This window comes from Oncorhynchus tshawytscha, linkage group LG05 (genome assembly GCF_018296145.1).
Source record: "Oncorhynchus tshawytscha isolate Ot180627B linkage group LG05, Otsh_v2.0, whole genome shotgun sequence".
NCBI classification, from domain to species: Eukaryota; Metazoa; Chordata; class Actinopteri; order Salmoniformes; family Salmonidae; genus Oncorhynchus; species Oncorhynchus tshawytscha.
This window is the reverse complement of record NC_056433.1, coordinates 75279078-75301830: the sequence shown is the minus strand read 5'-3', so window position 1 is coordinate 75301830 and position 22753 is coordinate 75279078. Positions and strand designations below refer to the sequence as shown.

The window sequence follows — 22753 nt, the reverse complement described above, 5'->3', positions numbered from 1 at the left end:
TTGGGCGCCCTGAAGCCTTCTTCACAACAATTGAACCGCTCTCCTTGAAGTTCTTGATGATCTGATAAATGGTTGATTTAGGTGCAATGTTACTGGCAGCAATATCCTTGCCTGTGAAGCCCTTTTTGTGCAAAGCAATGACGACGGCACATGTTTCCTTGCAGGTAACCATGTTTGACAGAGGAAGAACAATGACCACCCTTCTTTTGAAGCTTCCAGTCTGTTATTCGAACTCAATCAGCATGACAGAGTTATCTCCAGCATTGTCCTCGTCAACACTCACACCTGTGTTAACGAGAGAATCACTGACATGATGTCAGCTGGTCCTTTTGTGGCAGGGCTGAAATGCAGTGGAAATGTTTTTTGGAGATTCAGTTCATTTGCATGGCAAAGACGGACTTTGAAATTAATTGCAATTCATCTGATCACTCTTCATAACATTCTGGAGTATATGCAAATTGCCATCATGCAAACTGAGGCAGCAGAATTTGTGAAAATTAATATTTGTGTCATTCTCAAAACTTTTTTCATTCTCAAAACTCACTGCCTCACACTCTCTCCCTCTCTGTCTCTCTCTCTCTGTCTCTCCCTCTCTCTCTTCCTCACGCTCTCTCCCTCTCTTCTCTCCCTCCCTGTCTATCTCTCCTCTCTGTCTATCCCTCTCTGTCTCTCCCTCTCTGTCTCGCCCTCTCCCTCTCTGTCCATCTCTCCTCTCTGTCTGTCTCACTCTGTCTGTCTCACTCTCTGTCTCACCCTCTCTGTCTCTCCCTCTCTCACTCCCTCTATGTCTGTATCACTGTATCATACAGTTATGTTTTATAAATAGCATTAGTAGATGTTGAGTTATGCAAGTATGGATATTATTGAACAGTGTATGCTGTGTGTGACGATTGAATCAGACATAACAATAATTAAAAGATGGAATAGATTTCCCCTCGTTCAAAATGAACCATTATAAGGCACAACAGCAAGATGCCTATACAGTATTTTAGTTTCTTCCCGGTTAGACTTCAGGTCAATGGTTACAGAAGATATTAGTGGCTAAGATGTGGTGTGTTTTACAGTCAGATTCAATGCAGATTCACATCACCTGAGTGCCAAGATGTTTCAAAAGCAAAAGGGGTGATTAGCAAACTACCAATTGAAGTCATCTTATTGCTAACTAATCTTACAGACTTTCTGCACTATCAGAGGTGTCACATAGGGCATTGTAATATATTATTTTATAAACATTTAGTAACTTGTTCTAATGCAAAAAAGATATACACATTAATCTGATCTCATTAATCTGTTTGTTTGTATCATAATGAAATGCATAATTCATTTTTGCCATCCTTACGTCGTTACAGAAACGTTGCTTTTAAAGCCCAGAGAATTCAATGACTGTAGTTCTGCTGGACACAACACATGGCCCATGCGCTACTCCACTTGTGACAAGCACTGCGACATGCCTAAATGAGGCAGAGACAGCGTCCCTGAACATGACTAGATGCTAATTCTGTCGAATATACACGTATTTACTGCAAAGAGAAGACTGGCGCACGTACAGGTGAATATGATATTTTACAGTTTAAACTAGTTTAAGGAGGTAGAGTAAGAGTTATTTTGAACGCGCTTCCTTGTTTATAAACTATTGCACGATGGTACGATGGTACGATTGGGTGTGAAAATGTTTGTGTTTCTTCTCCACGGTCGAGGAACATTTTATGGCAGAGCCATCATGACTGAATTTCTCGAGGGGAGATGGAGGGAGGGAGCTTTTGGGAGCAGCATGACCTCACGTTATAAAGTCAACAGATAACTTCATCACATTGCAACCTGAACCTCCAGAAAAAAAGTGACACACTTTCCCCTATAGGCTACTTCTACTAGAGAATATTATTCATGAACATGATCTTCGATTTATAAACGTCATTTTTGGACACGATGCAGATGTAACTACACCAGATTAGATGAATTTATATTTTAACTGACTGATACTACAGTGCAATTTTCAATATGAATATATATATATTTTTATTTCGCATATCCCCATCCCTTTAAAGGGAAGAAAAACTCGCTGTATCTTTTGTAATCCATTATTAGTAGGCCTATAATATTTTGTGTATAGTATGGCGTTCTTGAAAAGTGGGTAACTGGCACTTAGGAGACATAACATCCAGGCATAGCTGCAGGAAGATGTTTTGAGTAGGGGGTGCTGAGGGGGGTATAATATTAGTAGATTTGGTAACAGTAGTCACTGTAACCTAAAGTACATTTCAATACATTTGCCAAAATGATATAACTACTCCTGTCTATACAGAATAAATAACATAATTCAGAATACTTCAACAGAGAGCGTGACAACCATTGGCTACTTTTAAAGCTGTCGATTGTTTCAGCCTAGCTGATTATTGAGATGAGGCTGTCAGTGAAAATCATCTAAAACATGTTAAGATTATGTGTCTTGAGTATCGTTTGAAATGTTGAGACAAGAATAAGGGAGGGGGCTGTGGTGAAGATATTGGTTTGTCTCTCTACCGAATGCGCTGAGCTGTTTCTCGCCAATTCTTGCGCGTTCATTGTCATTTGTTTACATTGCATTCTGTTCATGAATGGACGGATTAGGCCTACAGTCATTTACTGTGAAGTTTACTGTAAAGTCGGAGTGGAAACGTTGTTTGCAGAGTTCACAACCTAATATTTCATACCATAATTTATGAGTTTTGTTAATTTTTTTATTCTATTTAGTTTGGCGCGCTCCACGTGAGCAATGAGCATGTGTCTGGTTTCTCTGTGGTCTTAATGTTGACTGAGTGCGCGCGCCTGAGCACGCATGTCTGGATGTCAGATTTCTGATTGTCTTAACTCGCCACTAATAAACTGGGCTTCTCAGTCATTTTCTATATTTTTTTTATCCAAATTTGAATGGTAATATTTCCTAACAGTATTTGACAAATCTTTCCAACAATATCCTACAAGATAATGACCAGGCCTCGGTGTGAAAGAGCAAAATATCATGCTTTGAGGATCCCATATATCCAGGGGAAATGTCATAAAATAGTTTACCTGAATACATTTCCCTTTGTGTAAAAACAGCTTTGTCTGTCCAGAGCTCACTGATGTGAGGGCTGGAATAGGTTAGTTGCTAAAAAGTTGCAAGTCCCAAGCTGGCAGTTTAGGGCCCGACCCAATAAAAGAGAGAGCCTAGGCCAATGTAGAAGTAGACATATAACTTCCATTGTCAACTAAGTAAAAATACATAAAGCTATAGATACTCTCTGGCTGTCCAGGTGATTTGTCAGTAGTTTCAGTGGAATGGAGTACAACACATGATTTCCATAATGGTAATAATGAAGTCTAGGGCAGGGTTCCTCAATAGGCAGCACACGGGTAATTTTATTTGAAGGAGTGAGCTTGTTGGTCACATTTCAATCATATGCTTTCCAGGGATAATTTTCTATTTTCTGAAATGACGCAACTCCTCCTTGGTCGTCATGGAAGCCTAACTAGTTTTGATGTGAACTAGAGTACAGTTATCAGCTGTTGTATGACATATAGAGGAACTTCCTACATTACTTTTCATGAAGTTTCCACCCAGAAATGAAGTAGACCCTTATGCCAGCCCAGGACAGACATAGTCAGACGGACGTCCCCCCGCCCCTCACTACTCCGTAGTGGAACATGTTTCAGAAGTAGTTTCTGAAGCGTCTACTATGGGTTGTGTGGTGGGCCAGAGCTGAGGCCCCTGACTTAGCAAGGCCTGGCTCCGCTCTGGCCCCCTGGCAGGCATCACAACCCTCCACTGGCCAGGCTCACTACATACACACAGTACACACCCACTACACACACACACACACACACACACACACACTTGAGAAAATCTAGCAGCAGGTCAAAGTTTATTACGCAACTGATATCGACCACATGAAAGAGCCTTCTGGAATCGCACACCTCCGTTAGAACAGAGACGGAGGGAGAGAACTGGGAGGGAAATAGAGAGAAAGGAGAGACCAGTTTTTCTGAAAGGGCAAAGTGGTCGTTTACTGAGGCTGATTGAGGCTGAGGTGGTCAATTTGAGACGTCTGTCTGATACAATTGAGAAATAATAATTTCCATTTTGAAATGAGCTATAGTTAGCTAAGCTACAGACAGCCTGATTGATTAGGCTGAGTGGATTACATAATATCTGTTGAGTCAGGGCCTGCTTCACAGTGTCGGATTGAAATGTCATAGCAGGTTTGTTTATATCTTTCCTAACTCTGAGGAGTGTGTGTGTGTGTGTGTGTGTGTGTGTGTGTGTGTGTGTGTGTGTGTGTGTGTGTGTGTGTGTGTGTGTGTGTGTGTGTGTGTGTGTGTGTGTCGCTCCATACTTCTCATTCCTCTCTGTAACACACTGGCCCACTTGAATATGCATGGTGATCGGTCACAGGGGTTGTGCAGGTCTTAATGTTTAGCTGGAGGGGGAGGGAGAGAGAGAGTGTGAGTCTCTGCGTGCAGACTTGTTTGTTATCTGAGCAGGCTGATCCTGGAGCTACAAACACAGCGAGGTTGGAGGGCAGTGAATTTCTTGGTGGGTTGATCTTTGCACTTCTGTTGTTTTGAATTGGCCAGAGTGGTGCAGATGACCTCTTAGTCTGATGTAGTTAGAGTGTATGCTGTGTGGCAAGGAGTTCCCAGTTGTGTGTATGTTGCATTTTCTGAGGTTGATTTTAAGGGCGTCTTTGTACCTTTTCTTTTGCCACCCTTGCATTCTGTTCCCTACTTCCAGTTAGAGCAGCCTTGAGTCAGGCATGCGGACACAGTATCCTGTCTGCCAGAGTTGGTGTCGGATGATGTGGGATTCTACGTTGGGGATGTTGGCCTAGGTCAGGAAGCTGTTGATCCTCCCAACTAATGTTCAGTACGCTCACACATACACACACGCGCACGCACACACACACACACATATACACACACACACACTGGCTCCTCCGCAAGGAAGGGAGTCATACCTATGAATAATCAATCTATGGTTGGTAGCAGGAAGAGACAGTAGATTCTGGAAGAGGAACGGAGTGCCAGGCAGCACTCAGGCTGGTGTGTGCGCACTGCGTAGGTCATGTCTTTATTCTATAGGCTTTCCTGTACAAAGGCTGTCAGTCTCCCTCTTCTAACCCCTAACCCTAACATTTAAAGTTAGCTTCAGACTCATGGTGTGAGTCTGTAAATGTCATAGCTGAGTGCTTTCCCCGGGCATGTAGAGCGGTTTAAAGGATGGCGCTGAGCTGTTTTAGCAGTGCGTAGGGGAGCTGAGGCTCTGCGTGTGGAGTCAGGGAGGGAGAACATATGCTTTATTACATGACACATCTCAGCTGGTGTGAAATAACTCACTGATGAGTAAGACTAGGCGGCGCAGGGGCTGTCAGGGAGGAGTAGGGGCTGTCGGGAAGGAGCAGGGGCTGTCAGAGAGGAGCAGGGGCTGTCAGAGAGGAGCAGGGGCTGTCAGAGAGGAGCAGGGGCTGTCAGGGAGGAGCAGGGGTTGTCGGGAAGGAGCAGAGGCTGTCGGGAAGGAGCAGGGGCTGTCAGAGAGGAGCAGGGGCTGTCGGGAAGGAGCAGGGGCTGTCGGGAAGGAGCAGGGGCTGTCGGGAAGGAACAGGGGCTGTCAGAGAGGAGCAGGGGCTGTCAGAGAGGAGCAGGGGCTGTCGGGTAGGAGCAGGGGCTGTCGGGAAGGAGCAGGGGCTGTCGGGAAGGAGCAGGGGCTGTCGGGAAGGAGCAGGGGATATCGGGAAGGAGCAGGGGCTGTCGGGAAGGAGCAGGGGCTGTCGGGAAGGAGCAGGGGCTGTCGGGAAGGAGCAGGGGCTGTCGGGAAGGAGCAGGGGCTGTCGGGGAGGGGGGTGTATGTATCCCTCTGTTATCTTCTGCTGTTCTTCGCCAGAGGGGCGCTCCGACACAATGTTCTGGCCTTTGATGTGTGCTGCGCACTATGTGTAGGAGTGCCCCATATTCACTCTCCCCAGTGGCTCCACAAGGAACCTCACCACACAACTGCGCACGGTACAGCATAGCACAGATCAACATAACAACAGCACAGCATAGTACCACATAACAACAACACAGAACAACAACATAAAACAGAACAACAAAACAACAACATGGAACCACATAACAACAATAACAGAACCACATAACAACAACACAGAACAACAACAACATAGAACCAAATAACAAAAACAACATAGAACCACATAACAAAAACAACAGAACCATATAACAACAGCATACAAGAACATAGAACCACATAACAACAAAACAGCACAGAACAACATAACAACAACATAGAACCACATAACAACAACATAGAACCACATAACAACAACATAGAACAACATAAAAACATAGAACAACATAACAACAACATAGAACCACATAACAACAACATAGAACCACATAACAACAAAACAGCACAGAACAACATAACAGCAGCATAGCATAGAACCACATAACAACATCACAGAACAGCATAAGCACAACTGCACCTTGCAGCACAGCAGAAAACAATGTTGCAGAGTACCGTACACCAAATCCCACAACATTGTACCCAGCTATTATAGAACCAGTATAGCACCAGTTAACCTAGGCATTCTAGGACTCCGTATCCCCATGGAGACCAGACAACAGAGCCTAGAAGGGAACCAGGACAGAATAGTCCCGGGTTGGGAGGAGGAAGAGCCCACGGCCTACATTAGGTTTTTAGGCTGCTGAATACGTCACTGCATACGCATAACCCATATTAGCATCCTCGTGGGTGGCCAGTCAGAACGAGAGACTGATAGAGGAGAGGAAGAGATTAATATGGGTATGAAAGTAAGGATCGTTGATGGATCTTTCCTGGAGCACCATGTCCTTTATGATTTCATTATGCTTAGAGCTGTTGTAGCTTTCTACTTTTAGCCTGGTGGTGATGGCCTGCTAAGGTTGAAAAACATCACACTCTCTCTAGCACCACAAAGAGACATTACATCCATATTTTTGGAACTTTCTAAACTCCTTTGAAAGTCCCTAAAAGATAGTCTCCACTCTGACTCCATTTTGAAATCCCAGTCAGCCTAGTCCTAGGGGATTGGGGGAACTAGCACATCAGAGCAGTTAGTGTGTTGTATAATCATGTTTATAGATGGGATGTGATAGTGGACTGAGTATTGCTGTGTGTTTATACAGCCCTAGCTCCTGTGGACATGCTAATTGCTTCTGAGTAAGAGGAACACATTGGGTTGGTGTTGACCACCTCGTTAGTTCAGGCTTTAGTCCAGACCAGACCAGCGGGGCATCACACACACTGGTGATGTCTTTTCCACTCGGTGTGTGTCTGTTTCTGTGTTTCTGTGTGTCTGTGTGTTTGTGTGTGTGTGTTATACTGTGGGTCACAAGCCCTTAACCAACAGTGCAGTTTTTAAGTAAAAAATAGGTATTAGGTAAACAATAGATAAGTAAAGAAATAAAAAAGAAACTGTCAAAAATAACAGTAGTGTGGCTATATACAGGTGGTATCGGTACAGAGTCAATGTGCGGGTGCACCGGTTAGTCAGGCTATTTGAGGTAATATGTACACAATTGTTGTGTCTTTGGCTATGCCAGATTAAGTGATATGACATGCTATTCTATAAAATAATTTCTCCGTAATTAATATTACCTGATTGAGCTAATCATGTAAATGTAATTAACTAGAGAGTCGGGGCACCACAAAATAATATTTATAGAGCTGTTATCTCCCGAATAAACTCTTAAAGACCTAGTAATATTTTACATCAATAGCAGTCAATTATTAATCGTCATCTTAGTTCAGTCTCATCTGAACGTTGTAAATTCTTGGTTATCTGCACGAACCCTGGCTAACAAGTTGAACCAGTAATATAAAATTGGGTTTAATTATTTATTTACTAAATACCTAACTAATCACACAGAATTGCACATACACATAATTAAATCATAACTTGATTACAAATGACATCATAAAGGAAAATGTCCCTAGCGGGCAGGACAGATATGACAGCTGGTTACACAAAAGAAAAGGGGCTGGGTTTGATTGAAAGAGCGGGAAGACTGGTGAACATAGGGCGAAGCTGTGCTATCGTAAATACAGTATCTTATGCATTCTAAATTACCGCCCATTTGGAAAAGGAAAATGCAATAAATATTTACTGAGCTGCGCTTCATCATATACAGAAAAGTGACTTACTGTGGAGTGGCCTAAATTTGAGGACTTGACTATGAATTTCCCTGTCCTCTCTCCTTGCTCTCTCTACAGAGACCCCGCCACTGTAATGAAAAGAGCTGCCTCAGCCAAAGGATCAATACCTCTATGTGAATGTATAGCTAGAATTAGAAGGAATAAGATCACATTTAGGCTCTATTGTGCAGGTGCTTTATTTGCATCACTGGGAAATCACATATTATGTATGGTCTGCTGCAATGACAGTGTTCTCAGGATGTTTTGTGTTAAGACTCTGGCTCTGCTCTGTGAGGAACTGTTTTCTTTCAGAGAAATCTGTGGTATGGGGCATTTTCTTTATATCTGAAAGGTATTGCCGGCGACAAAGCCTGTACTTTTATTTGCTGCAATAATCATGATTGCTGTAATATATTTGAAAGTCCTGCGAACCCATCAGAAGAAAGCCCAACGTACATCTTACCGTCTTTCCCTCTCATTAAATCATGAACATTCTATTGTTTAGTATTTTAATAAACTTTTAATTTCATTTATGGTGACAGAGGGGTACAAAGAAAACAAAGAGTAGTCACATTAACCCTCCCTCCACCTGAAGCACTTACACAACGCATAATATTTTACCACGAACACTGCAGCAGAAGTGAACTCATTCTCTGATACTCTTTTGTTTGCATGAGGCTACAACACATCAAGTTTCCTAGGGAAGCTGTGAAGCCAGCTGTAGCCTATTGCATGATTGTGTTCATGAGTCTGTTATTAAAGGTGTATGTTTACAGATTTTCATTAAACCATGTATGGCTACAAATATTGTATATACATTCCTTCATATGGGCAGAATATAGGCTTGTATACATTTGTTCATATCGGTATATAAACTGTGGCTCCTTGAAAGCGCCTCAGCTACAGTATTTGTTTGTCTGAAAGCATAGCCTACACTATGTCGCCACGAATGCTGCCACGAAACCTGGAGATCGTTTTGAAGCACCACTGAATGGGTATTTAACTTTTTGGTAAAGAAATGCCTCTTCTGAAGCAGGGCTAAAGTCCATCACTAGGCAACCAGAACTGTCAATTAAATTATCTCGAGCTGCCTACTTACAGCCCATTCACTCCTAAGAAAAGTTATTTGAAGTTTGTTTAATACAATGACTTACCAATACATGTAGTAGAAAGAAAACACATCTGTCTACCCTACCATAAAAAAACTGCAGAAAAACTACACAACAGGATATCAATCAGCAACGTTTATTCCCCCACCCACACTCAGTCATGAAATTAAACAAACAAAAAACAAAAGGGCAGGATACTATAAACCTTTATCTTCACACCCTCCTTCCCTCCGAAACGCACACATTTAATAGGATGCAGAAGAACAGCAGGAAAGGAAGTGTAGCTAGATTTAAATATTTAGTATATGTCAGTCTAGCAAGCCAACCAACTAACGTAAACTCACGTAAACTCATACATCGCCTTGGTCCGTACAATTGCCCTTATTTTAGCACCCCAAAAAACGTAATATTTCCAGATCAACTGTAATGTCAATACCATTGTAAAGCACAATTTCTCCCCTTTCCAACATAATTAATTACATGACCTAAACGCTGCCCGGCAATGAGCCCCATCGGGTCTTTTTAAAAATGGCGGGTGGGGAAGCGAAACTAATGCATGATAGTGAGGAGAGTTGTTGTGTGGGAAAATTGCTTTTTTTCACTCTATCTGTCCAACTAAACACCTTATCGTCTCTAAAATGGAAATAAAACACCATAAAGAGTTTATATAATGTGTCATTACATACCTATTTGAATATTTGTGTGGAATTTGAATCGGGTTTTTAGGGTGGTGCTAAAGTGATCTTAGAAGTAAACAGCGGCTTTGAGAATGATGATGACATGCAATGATGACGAAAAAATTGACTAGGTATCCCCCCCTTACCCGTCACTGTCCATTTCTTGTTTTTAAAGGATGATAGAAGTGCTACACCTGGTGAAGAGAGATTGTAAGATAGAAATAGTTGCTTTATGCATGCTGTACGTTACGACATGACTTGTCAAGATGTAACGGAACTTTTCTCCAATACTATAGAGCCATTACCATGTCGATCAACGCTTGAAGAGAAACCTAGTTCACACCCCCAATTTTGACGTCAACACAGTCGCTACAGTCCAATTAGTTTTCTTTGTAGCCTCGTTTGAATGTTGCGCCCACATTTGTACGGAATGGGGTGAGTTTACGTTAAAAACAACTCTCTAGACAATGTTTTGATTTGTTGCAAACGTTAGCTTGTTAGCTACCTAACTGGCTAGCCACCTAATATAATTATCAGAACATATCTGACAACGTTTTCAGTTTAACTGTAGACAACATTTTATTCACCGTAATAGGAAAATTAACACATTACAAGGTCATTGCTAACAAATTATGTATGGCGACCTGCTAACTTACAATCGTTGTCATGAAAGCAGTGCATTTCTGACGGCTTTAGAACTTGCTCTCGCATCAGGTTACCATGACAACGATTGCAACAAAAATGTCAAAGTTGAATGTTCTTGCTTGGTTGCGGCAAGCAATGGCAATATAACATGCAAATGCAGCTTACATTGGGGAAAAAATGTGGCTGTTTGAAAGGGAGCCATATAAACATTGCCCAGTTCTTTTTTGTTGTTTTTGTCAGGCAACATACTGCAAGTCCTATGTGAATTCCAATCCTGGTGTTGTGCCCCACATTCAGCCAAGGGGAAACAACAGACTGCTGCAACCTGATTGGCTGAATACAATATGCAGTGGAGGAAAAAGTACCCAAATGTCATACCTTAACAGAAAAAGTGAAAGTCACCAGTAAAATTCTACTTGAGTAAAAGTATTTGGTTTTAAATATACTTAAGTATCAAAAGTAAATGTAATTGATAAAATATACTTTAGTATTGAAAGTATAAGTATACATAATTTCAAATTCCTTATATTAAGCACACCAGACGGCACCATTTTCTTTTTTTCCCTCAACTAGCAGCTTCATTAAAAATTACCCACAAAAACACGGGTCTCAAGTCAACAGTGAAGAGGTGATTCCGGAATGCTGGCCTTCTAGGCAGAGTTCCTCTGTCCAGTATCTGTGTTCTTTTGCCCATCTTAATCTTTTATTTATATTGGCCAGTCTGAGATATGACTTTTTCTTTGCAACTCTGCCTAGAAGGCCAGCATCCCAGAGTCGCCTCTTCACGGTTGGCATTGAGACTGGTGTTTTGCGGATACTATTTAATGAAACTGCCAGCTGAGGACTTGTGAGGCATCTGTTTCTCAAACTAGACACTCTAATGTACTTGTCCTATTGCTCAGTTGTGCACTGGGGCTCCCACTCCTCTTTCTATTCTAGTTAGAGCCAATTTGCGCTGTTCTGTGAAGGGAGAAGTGCACAGAGTTGTACGAGATCCTCAGTTTCTGGTCAATTTCTCGCATGGAATAGCCTTCATTTCTCAGAATAAGAATAGACTGACAAGTTTCAGAAGAAAGATCTTTGTTTCTGGCCATTTTGAGCCTGTAATCAAACCCACAAATGCTGATGCTCCAGATACTCAACTAGTCTAAAGAATCAGAACGACAGTTTTCATCTGTGCCAACATAATTGCAAAAGTTTTCTAATGATTGCAAAGGTTTTCTAATAATAAACTTGGATTAGCTAACACAATGTGCCATTGGAACACAGGAGTGGTTGCTGATAATGGGCCTCTGTATTCCTATGTAGATATTCTATTCTCTGCCTTGGAAGCCTATTTTTTTCCAATTCTCCTGCATTTGAAATGGAAAATCCCCCCACCGTGTTCCAGTGTCAATCCTGTGGAAGGAATAGCTGCCAATTAAGAACTACTTTCTCATGAGTTAAACCTACTTCAGATGTAAATGTCGAGGGCCAGTTGTCGAGCTCGGCTGAAAGTGGTGGAGGAAAGGGAGATTCATCGAGATGAGATGACACTGCAGAAGCAGGCTCCGCTCTGATATACTGATATCAATGACATCATTCTCACTGCTCGGGAGCTGAGTGGGCGATGCATGACTGTAAGGATAGGTCATTCAGTATTTTGAGAGTCAGTTGACCCAGCCAGCTGTCATGTTTTATATATGAGTTATAAGTGTGTAATAGATGTAGGGCCATCAGGACTCATAATCCAATCACAGCTATACTGGTTTGATGGAGACTATATCAGATCAGGCCTGCTGAGACGGGCAGTGTCCCACTTCAACTGGATAGTCTAGGCTTAGAACAACAGTGTCCTATTTGGTTTTACATTTCTTGATGCATTTTAATTTGTCTGTCTGTTGTTACAGTCATGCAGTCTAAGACGTCAGAAAAATAAAATGTATTAGCCGCTGATATTGTACAATCTATTGCATTATTTGTTTCTGCCATTAGGATTAAATGGCATTTTGATGTGGTAGGTAATTTGACCTGTTTTAGACCTCTATTTAACATTAATTGACCCCTGACATCTAAGGGTGGTTGACCGTTGCATAACAGTGGCATTTAAAATACATCTCAACACTTCTGCCAAGTGTTATAATCAGAGTGATGAGTTTACAAGGCCAGTGTTATGAGAGGGAGGGTGAGAGATGCACTGTTACAGTACAACCAGCAGAGGGCAGCATAAGGCACCAATGTCTCTGCAGCAGAACGTTTATCTTTACATCCTTTTTATGGTACAGTTTTATTTTCTGCATATATGAAAGACTGTTAAAGAGGGCTGAACTTCCTGATTTAGCCTTGGTTTCAATTGTCCTTATTAGGAAATGCGACAGAATGAGATTTGTGTTTTTGAGGTGTCCTTTAATGTGTGTGTGTGTGTGTGTGTGTGTGTGTGTGTGTGTGTGTGTGTGTGTGTGTGTGTGTGTGTGTGTGTGTGTGTGTGTGTGTGTGTGTGTGTGTGTGTGTGTGTGTGTGTGTGTGTGTGTGTGTGTGCGTGTGTGTTCGAATGTGGGAAGCGTTTGTACTTTCACTCAGCCAAAACATTACAAAGTTAGTCACTCACCCTTTTAGATAACTTGGACCAGTCTAACCAGGTCTTGTATCTGGAAAGTAGCCGAGACTAGCTAGCAAGCTAGCCAATTTATATAGCCAATTAGCTTCAGCAGGCCGGAGTGATCTATGGGGCTAGTTAGGGACTCTAAAAAAATTACACAATGTAAATGGGACAATATTTACATGTTGCACACCTTTTAGTTGTCTCATTAAATGCTTTCAATATTTATTATACATTTTTACAATTTATAGTTGGTTTGAGGTTTTATGTCATTGAAATTTGGAGCTATTACATTTTGTAATTTACTGATGGTCTCTAACTTGCCCATAGGGATATCCAATATCAAACTAAATTAACTATGGGCGTTATGATCCAGTCATGTGCAGCTGCTCTCTGAATTTATGATTACTTCGGTAATGTGGGCTGGATTTAAATACACCCAACCCAAGGAAAACTATTACGGTGACATTTTATTCCCTTACATATTTCTTTCCCTTAATTATCTCGTGAATTTGTGTTTTGGACGGGATTGACTTTATGACAAAAAATATTCTATTTACATTATATAGTCAATTATGACACTAGAATAAATGTTTCTGACTCATATCGATGCCTCATAGGCACATTTCAAAAGGAGAAGTTGATTATTACGTTCAGTTGCTCTTTTATCCTATTTCAGGTTGTTTCTTCACTTCCCATTTCCCCTGTTCTCACCTTTTATCGCTCTTCTTCTTCTTTCCTGTTGCTCCTCTTCCTCTCTCCTGTATCTCTTCTTCGTCTCTCCTTCCTCTCCTTCTCATATCCCCTCTTTCTTCCAGGGTGAAAGGGGTTAGTGTCATTGGACCAGTTTGCAGTGCACAGAGAAGTTGGTGTGTTGTATACAGGTCAGGTACACTCAGGTTGTTTGTGTATGGGGGGGGGGTCCTCTCAGCCAGGGTACTCAGTCGTCATCACTCCTCTAATACGACTGGTCCGTCTCTTTCTTTCTCTCCTCACAGACTCCTTGACATCTCTCTTATCCCTACAGTTCTCTTTTCATCCATTCGTCCTTCCATCCGCCTGTGGACCTACAGATATGCGACCTGCTCCATGGAGATTGCTGTAGATGGCTGAAGAGCTGTGTACTGGCTGGTTTCGCATTGTTGCAGGTACGACTACCTCTCTCTTTCCTCACCTATCTGTCAACTTCCTCTGTATAAATGTGTCTGGGGGTATTCCAGTACTGCACTGTGTGCGATGTGGTGCTTTCAAGTATGTGTGTTCTATAGTTCAGTTGTGTGCGTTCGTTTATGTATGTTTGAGTTTATTTATATTTTTACGGGGACAGTGCACATTATTCAACGTTTCAGTAAAAGTGCCGGTTTTTGCCAGCCGGCTCATTTTCAACCTCAGACCCTGAATACATGTATACATACCCCTCCACGTGTACCCGTTACTCTGTGAGTTGTGTGTGTATACATACCCCTCCACGTGTACCCGTTACTCTGTTAGTTGTGTGTGTGTACATACCCTTCCACATGTACCCGTTACTCTGTGAGTTGTGTGTGTGTATACATACCCCTCCACATGTACCCGTTACTCTGTGAGTTGTGTGTGTGTACATACCCTTCCACATGTACCCGTTACTCTGTTAGTTGTGTGTGTATACATACCCCTCCACATGTACCCGTTACTCTGTGAGTTGTGTGTGTGTACATACCCCTCCACGTGTACCCGTTACTCTGTGAGTTGTGTGTGTGTACATACCCCTCCACATGTACCCGTTACTCTGTTAGTTGTGTGTATACATACCCCTCCACATGTACCCGTTACTCTGTGAGTTGTGTGTGTGTATACATACCCCTCCACATGTACCCGTTACTCTGTTAGTTGTGTGTATACATACCCCTCCACATGTACCCGTTACTCTGTTAGTTGTGTGTATACATACCCCTCCACATGTACCCGTTACTCTGTTAGTTGTGTGTGTATACATACCCCTCCACATGTACCCGTTACTCTGTTAGTTGTGTGTATACATACCCCTCCACATGTACCCGTTACTCTGTTAGTTGTGTGTGTATACATACCCCTCCACATGTACCCGTTACTCTGTGAGTTGTGTGTGTGTACATACCCCTCCACATGTACCCGTTACTCTGTTAGTTGTGTGTGTATACATACCCCTCCACATGTACCCGTTACTCTGTGAGTTGTGTGTGTGTACATACCCCTCCACATGTACCCGTTACTCTGTTAGTTGTGTGTATACATACCCCTCCACATGGACCCGTTACTCTGTGAGTTGTGTGTGTGTATACATACCCCTCCACATGGACCCGTTACTCTGTGAGTTGTGTGTGTGTATACATACCCCTCCACATGTACCCGTTACTCTGTGAGTTGTGTGTGTATACATACCCCTCCACATGTACCCGTTACTCTGTGAGTTGTGTGTGTGTATACATACCCCTCCACGTGTACCCGTTACTCTGTGAGTTGTGTGTGTGTGTGTGTGTATACATACCCCTCCACGTGTACCCGTTACTCTGTGAGTTGTGTGTGTGTGTGTGTGTATACATACCCCTCCACGTGTACCCGTTACTCTGTGAGTTGTGTGTGTGTGTATACATACCCCTCCACGTGTACCCGTTACTCTGTGAGTTGTGTGTGTGTACATACCCCTCCACATGTACCCGTTACTCTGTTAGTTGTGTGTGTGTATACATACCCCTCCACATGTACCCGTTACTCTGTGAGTTGTGTGTGTGTATACATACCCCTCCACATGTACCCGTTACTCTGTGAGTTGTGTGTGTGTGTATACATACCCCTCCACATGTACCCGTTACTCTGTGAGTTGTGTGTGTGTGTATACATACCCCTCCACATGTACCTGTTACTCTGTGAGTTGTGTGTGTGTGTATACATACCCCTCCACGTGTACCCGTTACTCTGTTAGTTGTGTGTGTGTGTATACATACCCCTCCACATGTACCCGTTACTCTGTTAGTTGTGTGTGTGTATACATACCCCTCCACATGTACCCGTTACTCTGTTAGTTGTGTGTGTGTGTATACATACCCCTCCACGTGTACCCGTTACTCTGTGAGTTGTGTGTGTGTGTACATACCCCTCCACGTGTACCCGTTACTCTGTGAGTTGTGTGTGTATACATACCCCTCCACATGTACCCGTTACTCTGTGAGTTGTGTGTGTATACATACCCCTCCACGTGTACCCGTTACTCTGTGAGTTGTGAGATGTGTGTGTGTGTACATACCCCTCCACGTGTACCCGTTACTCTGTGAGTTGTGTGTGTGTACATACCCCTCCACGTGTACCCGTTACTCTGTGAGTTGTGTGTGTATACATACCCCTCCACGTGTACCCGTTACTCTGTGAGTTGTGTGTGTGTATGCATACCCCTCCACATGTACCCGTTACTCTGTGAGTTGTGTGTGTATACATACCCCTCCACATGTACCCGATACTCTGTGAGTTGTGTGTGTGTATACATACCCCTCCACATGTACCCGTTACTCTGTTAGTTGTGTGTGTGTATACATACCCCTCCACGTGTTCCCATTACTCTGTGAGTTGTGTGTGTGTACATACCCCTCCACGTGTACCCGTTACTCTGTGAGTTGTGTGTGTGTATACATACCCCTCCACGTGTACCCGTTACTCTGTGAGTTGTGTGTGTATACATACCCCTCCACATGTACCCGTTACTCTGTGAGTTGTGTGTGTGTATACATACCCCTCCACATGTACCCGTTACTCTGTGAGTTGTGTGTGTGTGTGTGTGTGTATACATACCCCTCCACGTGTACCCGTTACTCTGTTAGTTGTGTGTGTGTGTATACATACCCCTCCACGTGTACCCGTTACTCTGTGAGTTGTGTGTGTATACATACCCCTCCACATGTACCCGTTACTCTGTGAGTTGTGTGTGTGTATACATACCCCTCCACATGTACCCGTTACTCTGTGAGTTGTGTGTGTGTGTATACATACCCCTCCACATGTACCCGTTACTCTGTGAGTTGTGTGTGTGTGTGTATACATACCCCTCCACGTGTACCCGTTACTCTGTTAGTTGTGTGTGTGTGTATACATACCCCTCCACGTGTACCCGTTACTCTGTGAGTTGTGTGTGTGTGTACATACCCCTCCACGTGTACCCGTTACTCTGTGAGTTGTGTGTGTATACATACCCCTCCACGTGTACCCGTTACTCTGTGAGTTGTGTGTGTGTATGCATACCCCTCCACATGTACCCGATACTCTGTGAGTTGTGTGTGTATACATACCCCTCCACATGTACCCGTTACTCTGTTAGTTGTGTGTATACATACCCCTCCACGTGTTCCCATTACTCTGTGAGTTGTGTGTGTATACATACCCCTCCACGTGTACCCGTTACTCTGTGAGTTGTGTGTGTGTATGCATACCCCTCCACATGTACCCGTTACTCTGTGAGTTGTGTGTGTACATACCCCTCCACGTGTACCCGTTACTCTGTGAGTTGTGTGTGTATACATACCCCTCCACATGTACCCGTTACTCTGTGAGTTGTGTGTGTATACATACCCCTCCACGTGTACCCGTTACTCTGTGAGTTGTGTGTGTGTATGCATACCCCTCCACATGTACCCGTTACTCTGTGAGTTGTGTGTGTACATACCCCTCCACATGTACCCGTTACTCTGTGAGTTGTGTGTGTGTACATACCCTTCCACATGTACCCGTTACTCTGTTAGTTGTGTGTGTATACATACCCCTCCACATGTACCCGTTACTCTGTGAGTTGTGTGTGTGTACATACCCCTCCACGTGTACCCGTTACTCTGTGAGTTGTGTGTGTGTACATACCCCTCCACATGTACCCGTTACTCTGTTGTGTTGTGTGTATACATACCCCTCCACATGTACCCGTTACTCTGTGAGTTGTGTGTGTGTATACATACCCCTCCACATGTACCCGTTACTCTGTTAGTTGTGTGTATACATACCCCTCCACATGTACCCGTTACTCTGTTAGTTGTGTGTATACATACCCCTCCACATGTACCCGTTACTCTGTTAGTTGTGTGTGTATACATACCCCTCCACATGTACCCGTTACTCTGTTAGTTGTGTGTATACATACCCCTCCACATGTACCCGTTACTCTGTTAGTTGTGTGTATACATACCCCTCCACATGTACCCGTTACTCTGTTAGTTGTGTGTGTATACATACCCCTCCACATGTACCCGTTACTCTGTTAGTTGTGTGTATACATACCCCTCCACATGTACCCGTTACTCTGTTAGTTGTGTGTATACATACCCCTCCACATGGACCCGTTACTCTGTGAGTTGTGTGTGTGTATACATACCCCTCCACATGGACCCGTTACTCTGTGAGTTGTGTGTGTGTATACATACCCCTCCACATGTACCCGTTACTCTGTGAGTTGTGTGTGTATACATACCCCTCCACATGTACCCGTTACTCTGTGAGTTGTGTGTGTGTATACATACCCCTCCACGTGTACCCGTTACTCTGTGAGTTGTGTGTGTGTGTGTGTGTATACATACCCCTCCACGTGTACCCGTTACTCTGTGAGTTGTGTGTGTGTGTGTGTGTATACATACCCCTCCACGTGTACCCGTTACTCTGTGAGTTGTGTGTGTGTGTATACATACCCCTCCACGTGTACCCGTTACTCTGTGAGTTGTGTGTGTGTACATACCCCTCCACATGTACCCGTTACTCTGTTAGTTGTGTGTGTGTATACATACCCCTCCACATGTACCCGTTACTCTGTGAGTTGTGTGTGTGTATACATACCCCTCCACATGTACCCGTTACTCTGTGAGTTGTGTGTGTGTGTATACATACCCCTCCACATGTACCCGTTACTCTGTGAGTTGTGTGTGTGTGTATACATACCCCTCCACATGTACCCGTTACTCTGTGAGTTGTGTGTGTGTGTATACATACCCCTCCACGTGTACCCGTTACTCTGTTAGTTGTGTGTGTGTGTATACATACCCCTCCACATGTACCCGTTACTCTGTTAGTTGTGTGTGTGTATACATACCCCTCCACATGTACCCGTTACTCTGTTAGTTGTGTGTGTGTGTATACATACCCCTCCACGTGTACCCGTTACTCTGTGAGTTGTGTGTGTGTACATACCCCTCCACGTGTACCCGTTACTCTGTGAGTTGTGTGTGTGTACATACCCCTCCACGTGTACCCGTTACTCTGTGAGTTGTGTGTGTGTGTATACATACCCCTCCACGTGTACCCGTTACTCTGTTAGTTGTGTGTGTGTGTGTATACATACCCCTCCACATGTACCCGTTACTCTGTGAGTTGTGTGTGTATACATACCCCTCCACGTGTACCCGTTACTCTGTGAGTTGTGAGATGTGTGTGTGTGTACATACCCCTCCACGTGTACCCGTTACTCTGTGAGTTGTGTGTGTGTACATACCCCTCCACGTGTACCCGTTACTCTGTGAGTTGTGTGTGTATACATACCCCTCCACGTGTACCCGTTACTCTGTGAGTTGTGTGTGTGTATGCATACCCCTCCACATGTACCCGTTACTCTGTGAGTTGTGTGTGTATACATACCCCTCCACATGTACCCGATACTCTGTGAGTTGTGTGTGTGTATACATACCCCTCCACGTGTTCCCATTACTCTGTGAGTTGTGTGTGTGTACATACCCCTCCACGTGTACCCGTTACTCTGTGAGTTGTGTGTGTGTATACATACCCCTCCACGTGTACCCGTTACTCTGTGAGTTGTGTGTGTATACATACCCCCCACATGTACCCGTTACTCTGTGAGTTGTGTGTGTATACATACCCCTCCACATGTACCCGTTACTCTGTGAGTTGTGTGTGTGTGTATACATACCCCTCCACATGTACCCGTTACTCTGTGAGTTGTGTGTGTGTGTGTGTGTGTATACATACCCCTCCACGTGTACCCGTTACTCTGTTAGTTGTGTGTGTGTGTATACATACCCCTCCACGTGTACCCGTTACTCTGTGAGTTGTGTGTGTGTGTACATACCCCTCCACGTGTACCCGTTACTCTGTGAGTTGTGTGTGTATACATACCCCTCCACGTGTACCCGTTACTCTGTGAGTTGTGAGATGTGTGTGTGTGTACATACCCCTCCACGTGTACCCGTTACTCTGTGAGTTGTGTGTGTGTATGCATACCCCTCCACATGTACCCGATACTCTGTGAGTTGTGTGTGTATACATACCCCTCCACATGTACCCGTTACTCTGTTAGTTGTGTGTATACATACCCCTCCACGTGTTTCCCATTACTCTGTGAGTTGTGTGTGTATACATACCCCTCCACGTGTACCCGTTACTCTGTGAGTTGTGTGTGTGTATGCATACCCCTCCACATGTACCCGTTACTCTGTGAGTTGTGTGTGTACATACCCCTCCACGTGTACCCGTTACTCTGTGAGTTGTGTGTGTACATACCCCTCCACGTGTACCCGTTACTCTGTGAGTTGTGTGTGTATACATACCCCTCCACGTGTACCCGTTACTCTGTGAGTTGTGTGTGTGTATGCATACCCCTCCACATGTACCCGTTACTCTGTGAGTTGTGTGTGTACATACCCCTCCACATGTACCCGTTACTCTGTGAGTTGTGTGTGTGTACATACCCTTCCACATGTACCCGTTACTCTGTTAGTTGTGTGTGTATACATACCCCTCCACATGTACCCGTTACTCTGTGAGTTGTGTGTGTGTACATACCCCTCCACGTGTACCCGTTACTCTGTGAGTTGTGTGTGTGTATGCATACCCCTCCACATGTACCCGTTACTCTGTGAGTTGTGTGTGTACATACCCCTCCACATGTACCCGTTACTCTGTGAGTTGTGTGTGTGTATACATACCCCTCCACATGTACCCGTTACTCTGTTAGTTGTGTGTATACATACCCCTCCACATGTACCCGTTACTCTGTTAGTTGTGTGTATACATACCCCTCCACATGTACCCGTTACTCTGTTAGTTGTGTGTGTATACATACCCCTCCACATGTACCCGTTACTCTGTTAGTTGTGTGTATACATACCCCTCCACATGTACCCGTTACTCTGTTAGTTGTGTGTGTGTATACATACCCCTCCACATGTACCCGTTACTCTGTGAGTTGTGTGTGTGTACATACCCCTCCACATGTACCCGTTACTCTGTTAGTTGTGTGTGTATACATACCCCTCCACATGTACCCGTTACTCTGTGAGTTGTGTGTGTGTACATACCCCTCCACATGTACCCGTTACTCTGTGAGTTGTGTGTATACATACCCCTCCACATGGACCCGTTACTCTGTGAGTTGTGTGTGTGTATACATACCCCTCCACATGGACCCGTTACTCTGTGAGTTGTGTGTGTGTATACATACCCCTCCACATGTACCCGTTACTCTGTGAGTTGTGTGTGTATACATACCCCTCCACATGTACCCGTTACTCTGTGAGTTGTGTGTGTGTATACATACCCCTCCACGTGTACCCGTTACTCTGTGAGTTGTGTGTGTGTGTGTGTGTATACATACCCCTCCACGTGTACCCGTTACTCTGTGAGTTGTGTGTGTGTGTGTGTGTATACATACCCCTCCACGTGTACCCGTTACTCTGTGAGTTGTGTGTGTGTGTATACATACCCCTCCACGTGTACCCGTTACTCTGTGAGTTGTGTGTGTGTACATACCCCTCCACATGTACCCGTTACTCTGTTAGTTGTGTGTGTGTATACATACCCCTCCACATGTACCCGTTACTCTGTGAGTTGTGTGTGTGTATACATACCCCTCCACATGTACCCGTTACTCTGTGAGTTGTGTGTGTGTGTATACATACCCCTCCACATGTACCCGTTACTCTGTGAGTTGTGTGTGTGTATACATACCCCTCCACATGTACCCGTTACTCTGTGAGTTGTGTGTGTGTATACATACCCCTCCACGTGTACCCGTTACTCTGTTAGTTGTGTGTGTGTGTATACATACCCCTCCACATGTACCCGTTACTCTGTTAGTTGTGTGTGTGTATACATACCCCTCCACATGTACCCGTTACTCTGTTAGTTGTGTGTGTGTGTATACATACCCCTCCACGTGTACCCGTTACTCTGTGAGTTGTGTGTGTGTGTACATACCCCTCCACGTGTACCCGTTACTCTGTGAGTTGTGTGTGTATACATACCCCTCCACATGTACCCGTTACTCTGTGAGTTGTGTGTGTATACATACCCCTCCACGTGTACCCGTTACTCTGTGAGTTGTGAGATGTGTGTGTGTGTACATACCCCTCCACGTGTACCCGTTACTCTGTGAGTTGTGTGTGTGTACATACCCCTCCACGTGTACCCGTTACTCTGTGAGTTGTGTGTGTATACATACCCCTCCACGTGTACCCGTTACTCTGTGAGTTGTGTGTGTGTATGCATACCCCTCCACATGTACCCGTTACTCTGTGAGTTGTGTGTGTATACATACCCCTCCACATGTACCCGATACTCTGTG

At 44.0% G+C, this 22753-nt stretch overlaps 1 protein-coding gene across 1 annotated transcript in view; it reads left to right on the top strand.

The window, feature by feature from the left end:
* Positions 1–1443: 1443 nt before the first annotated feature.
* Positions 1444–22753, top strand: part of sgip1a (SH3GL interacting endocytic adaptor 1a) — a 138869-nt gene continuing 117559 nt past the window's right edge. The window contains 2 exon segments of the mRNA XM_042322357.1: positions 1444–1549; positions 14225–14345. Of these exon segments, the coding sequence (XP_042178291.1) occupies positions 14303–14345 (43 nt within the window). The 5' untranslated portion in view covers positions 1444–1549; positions 14225–14302.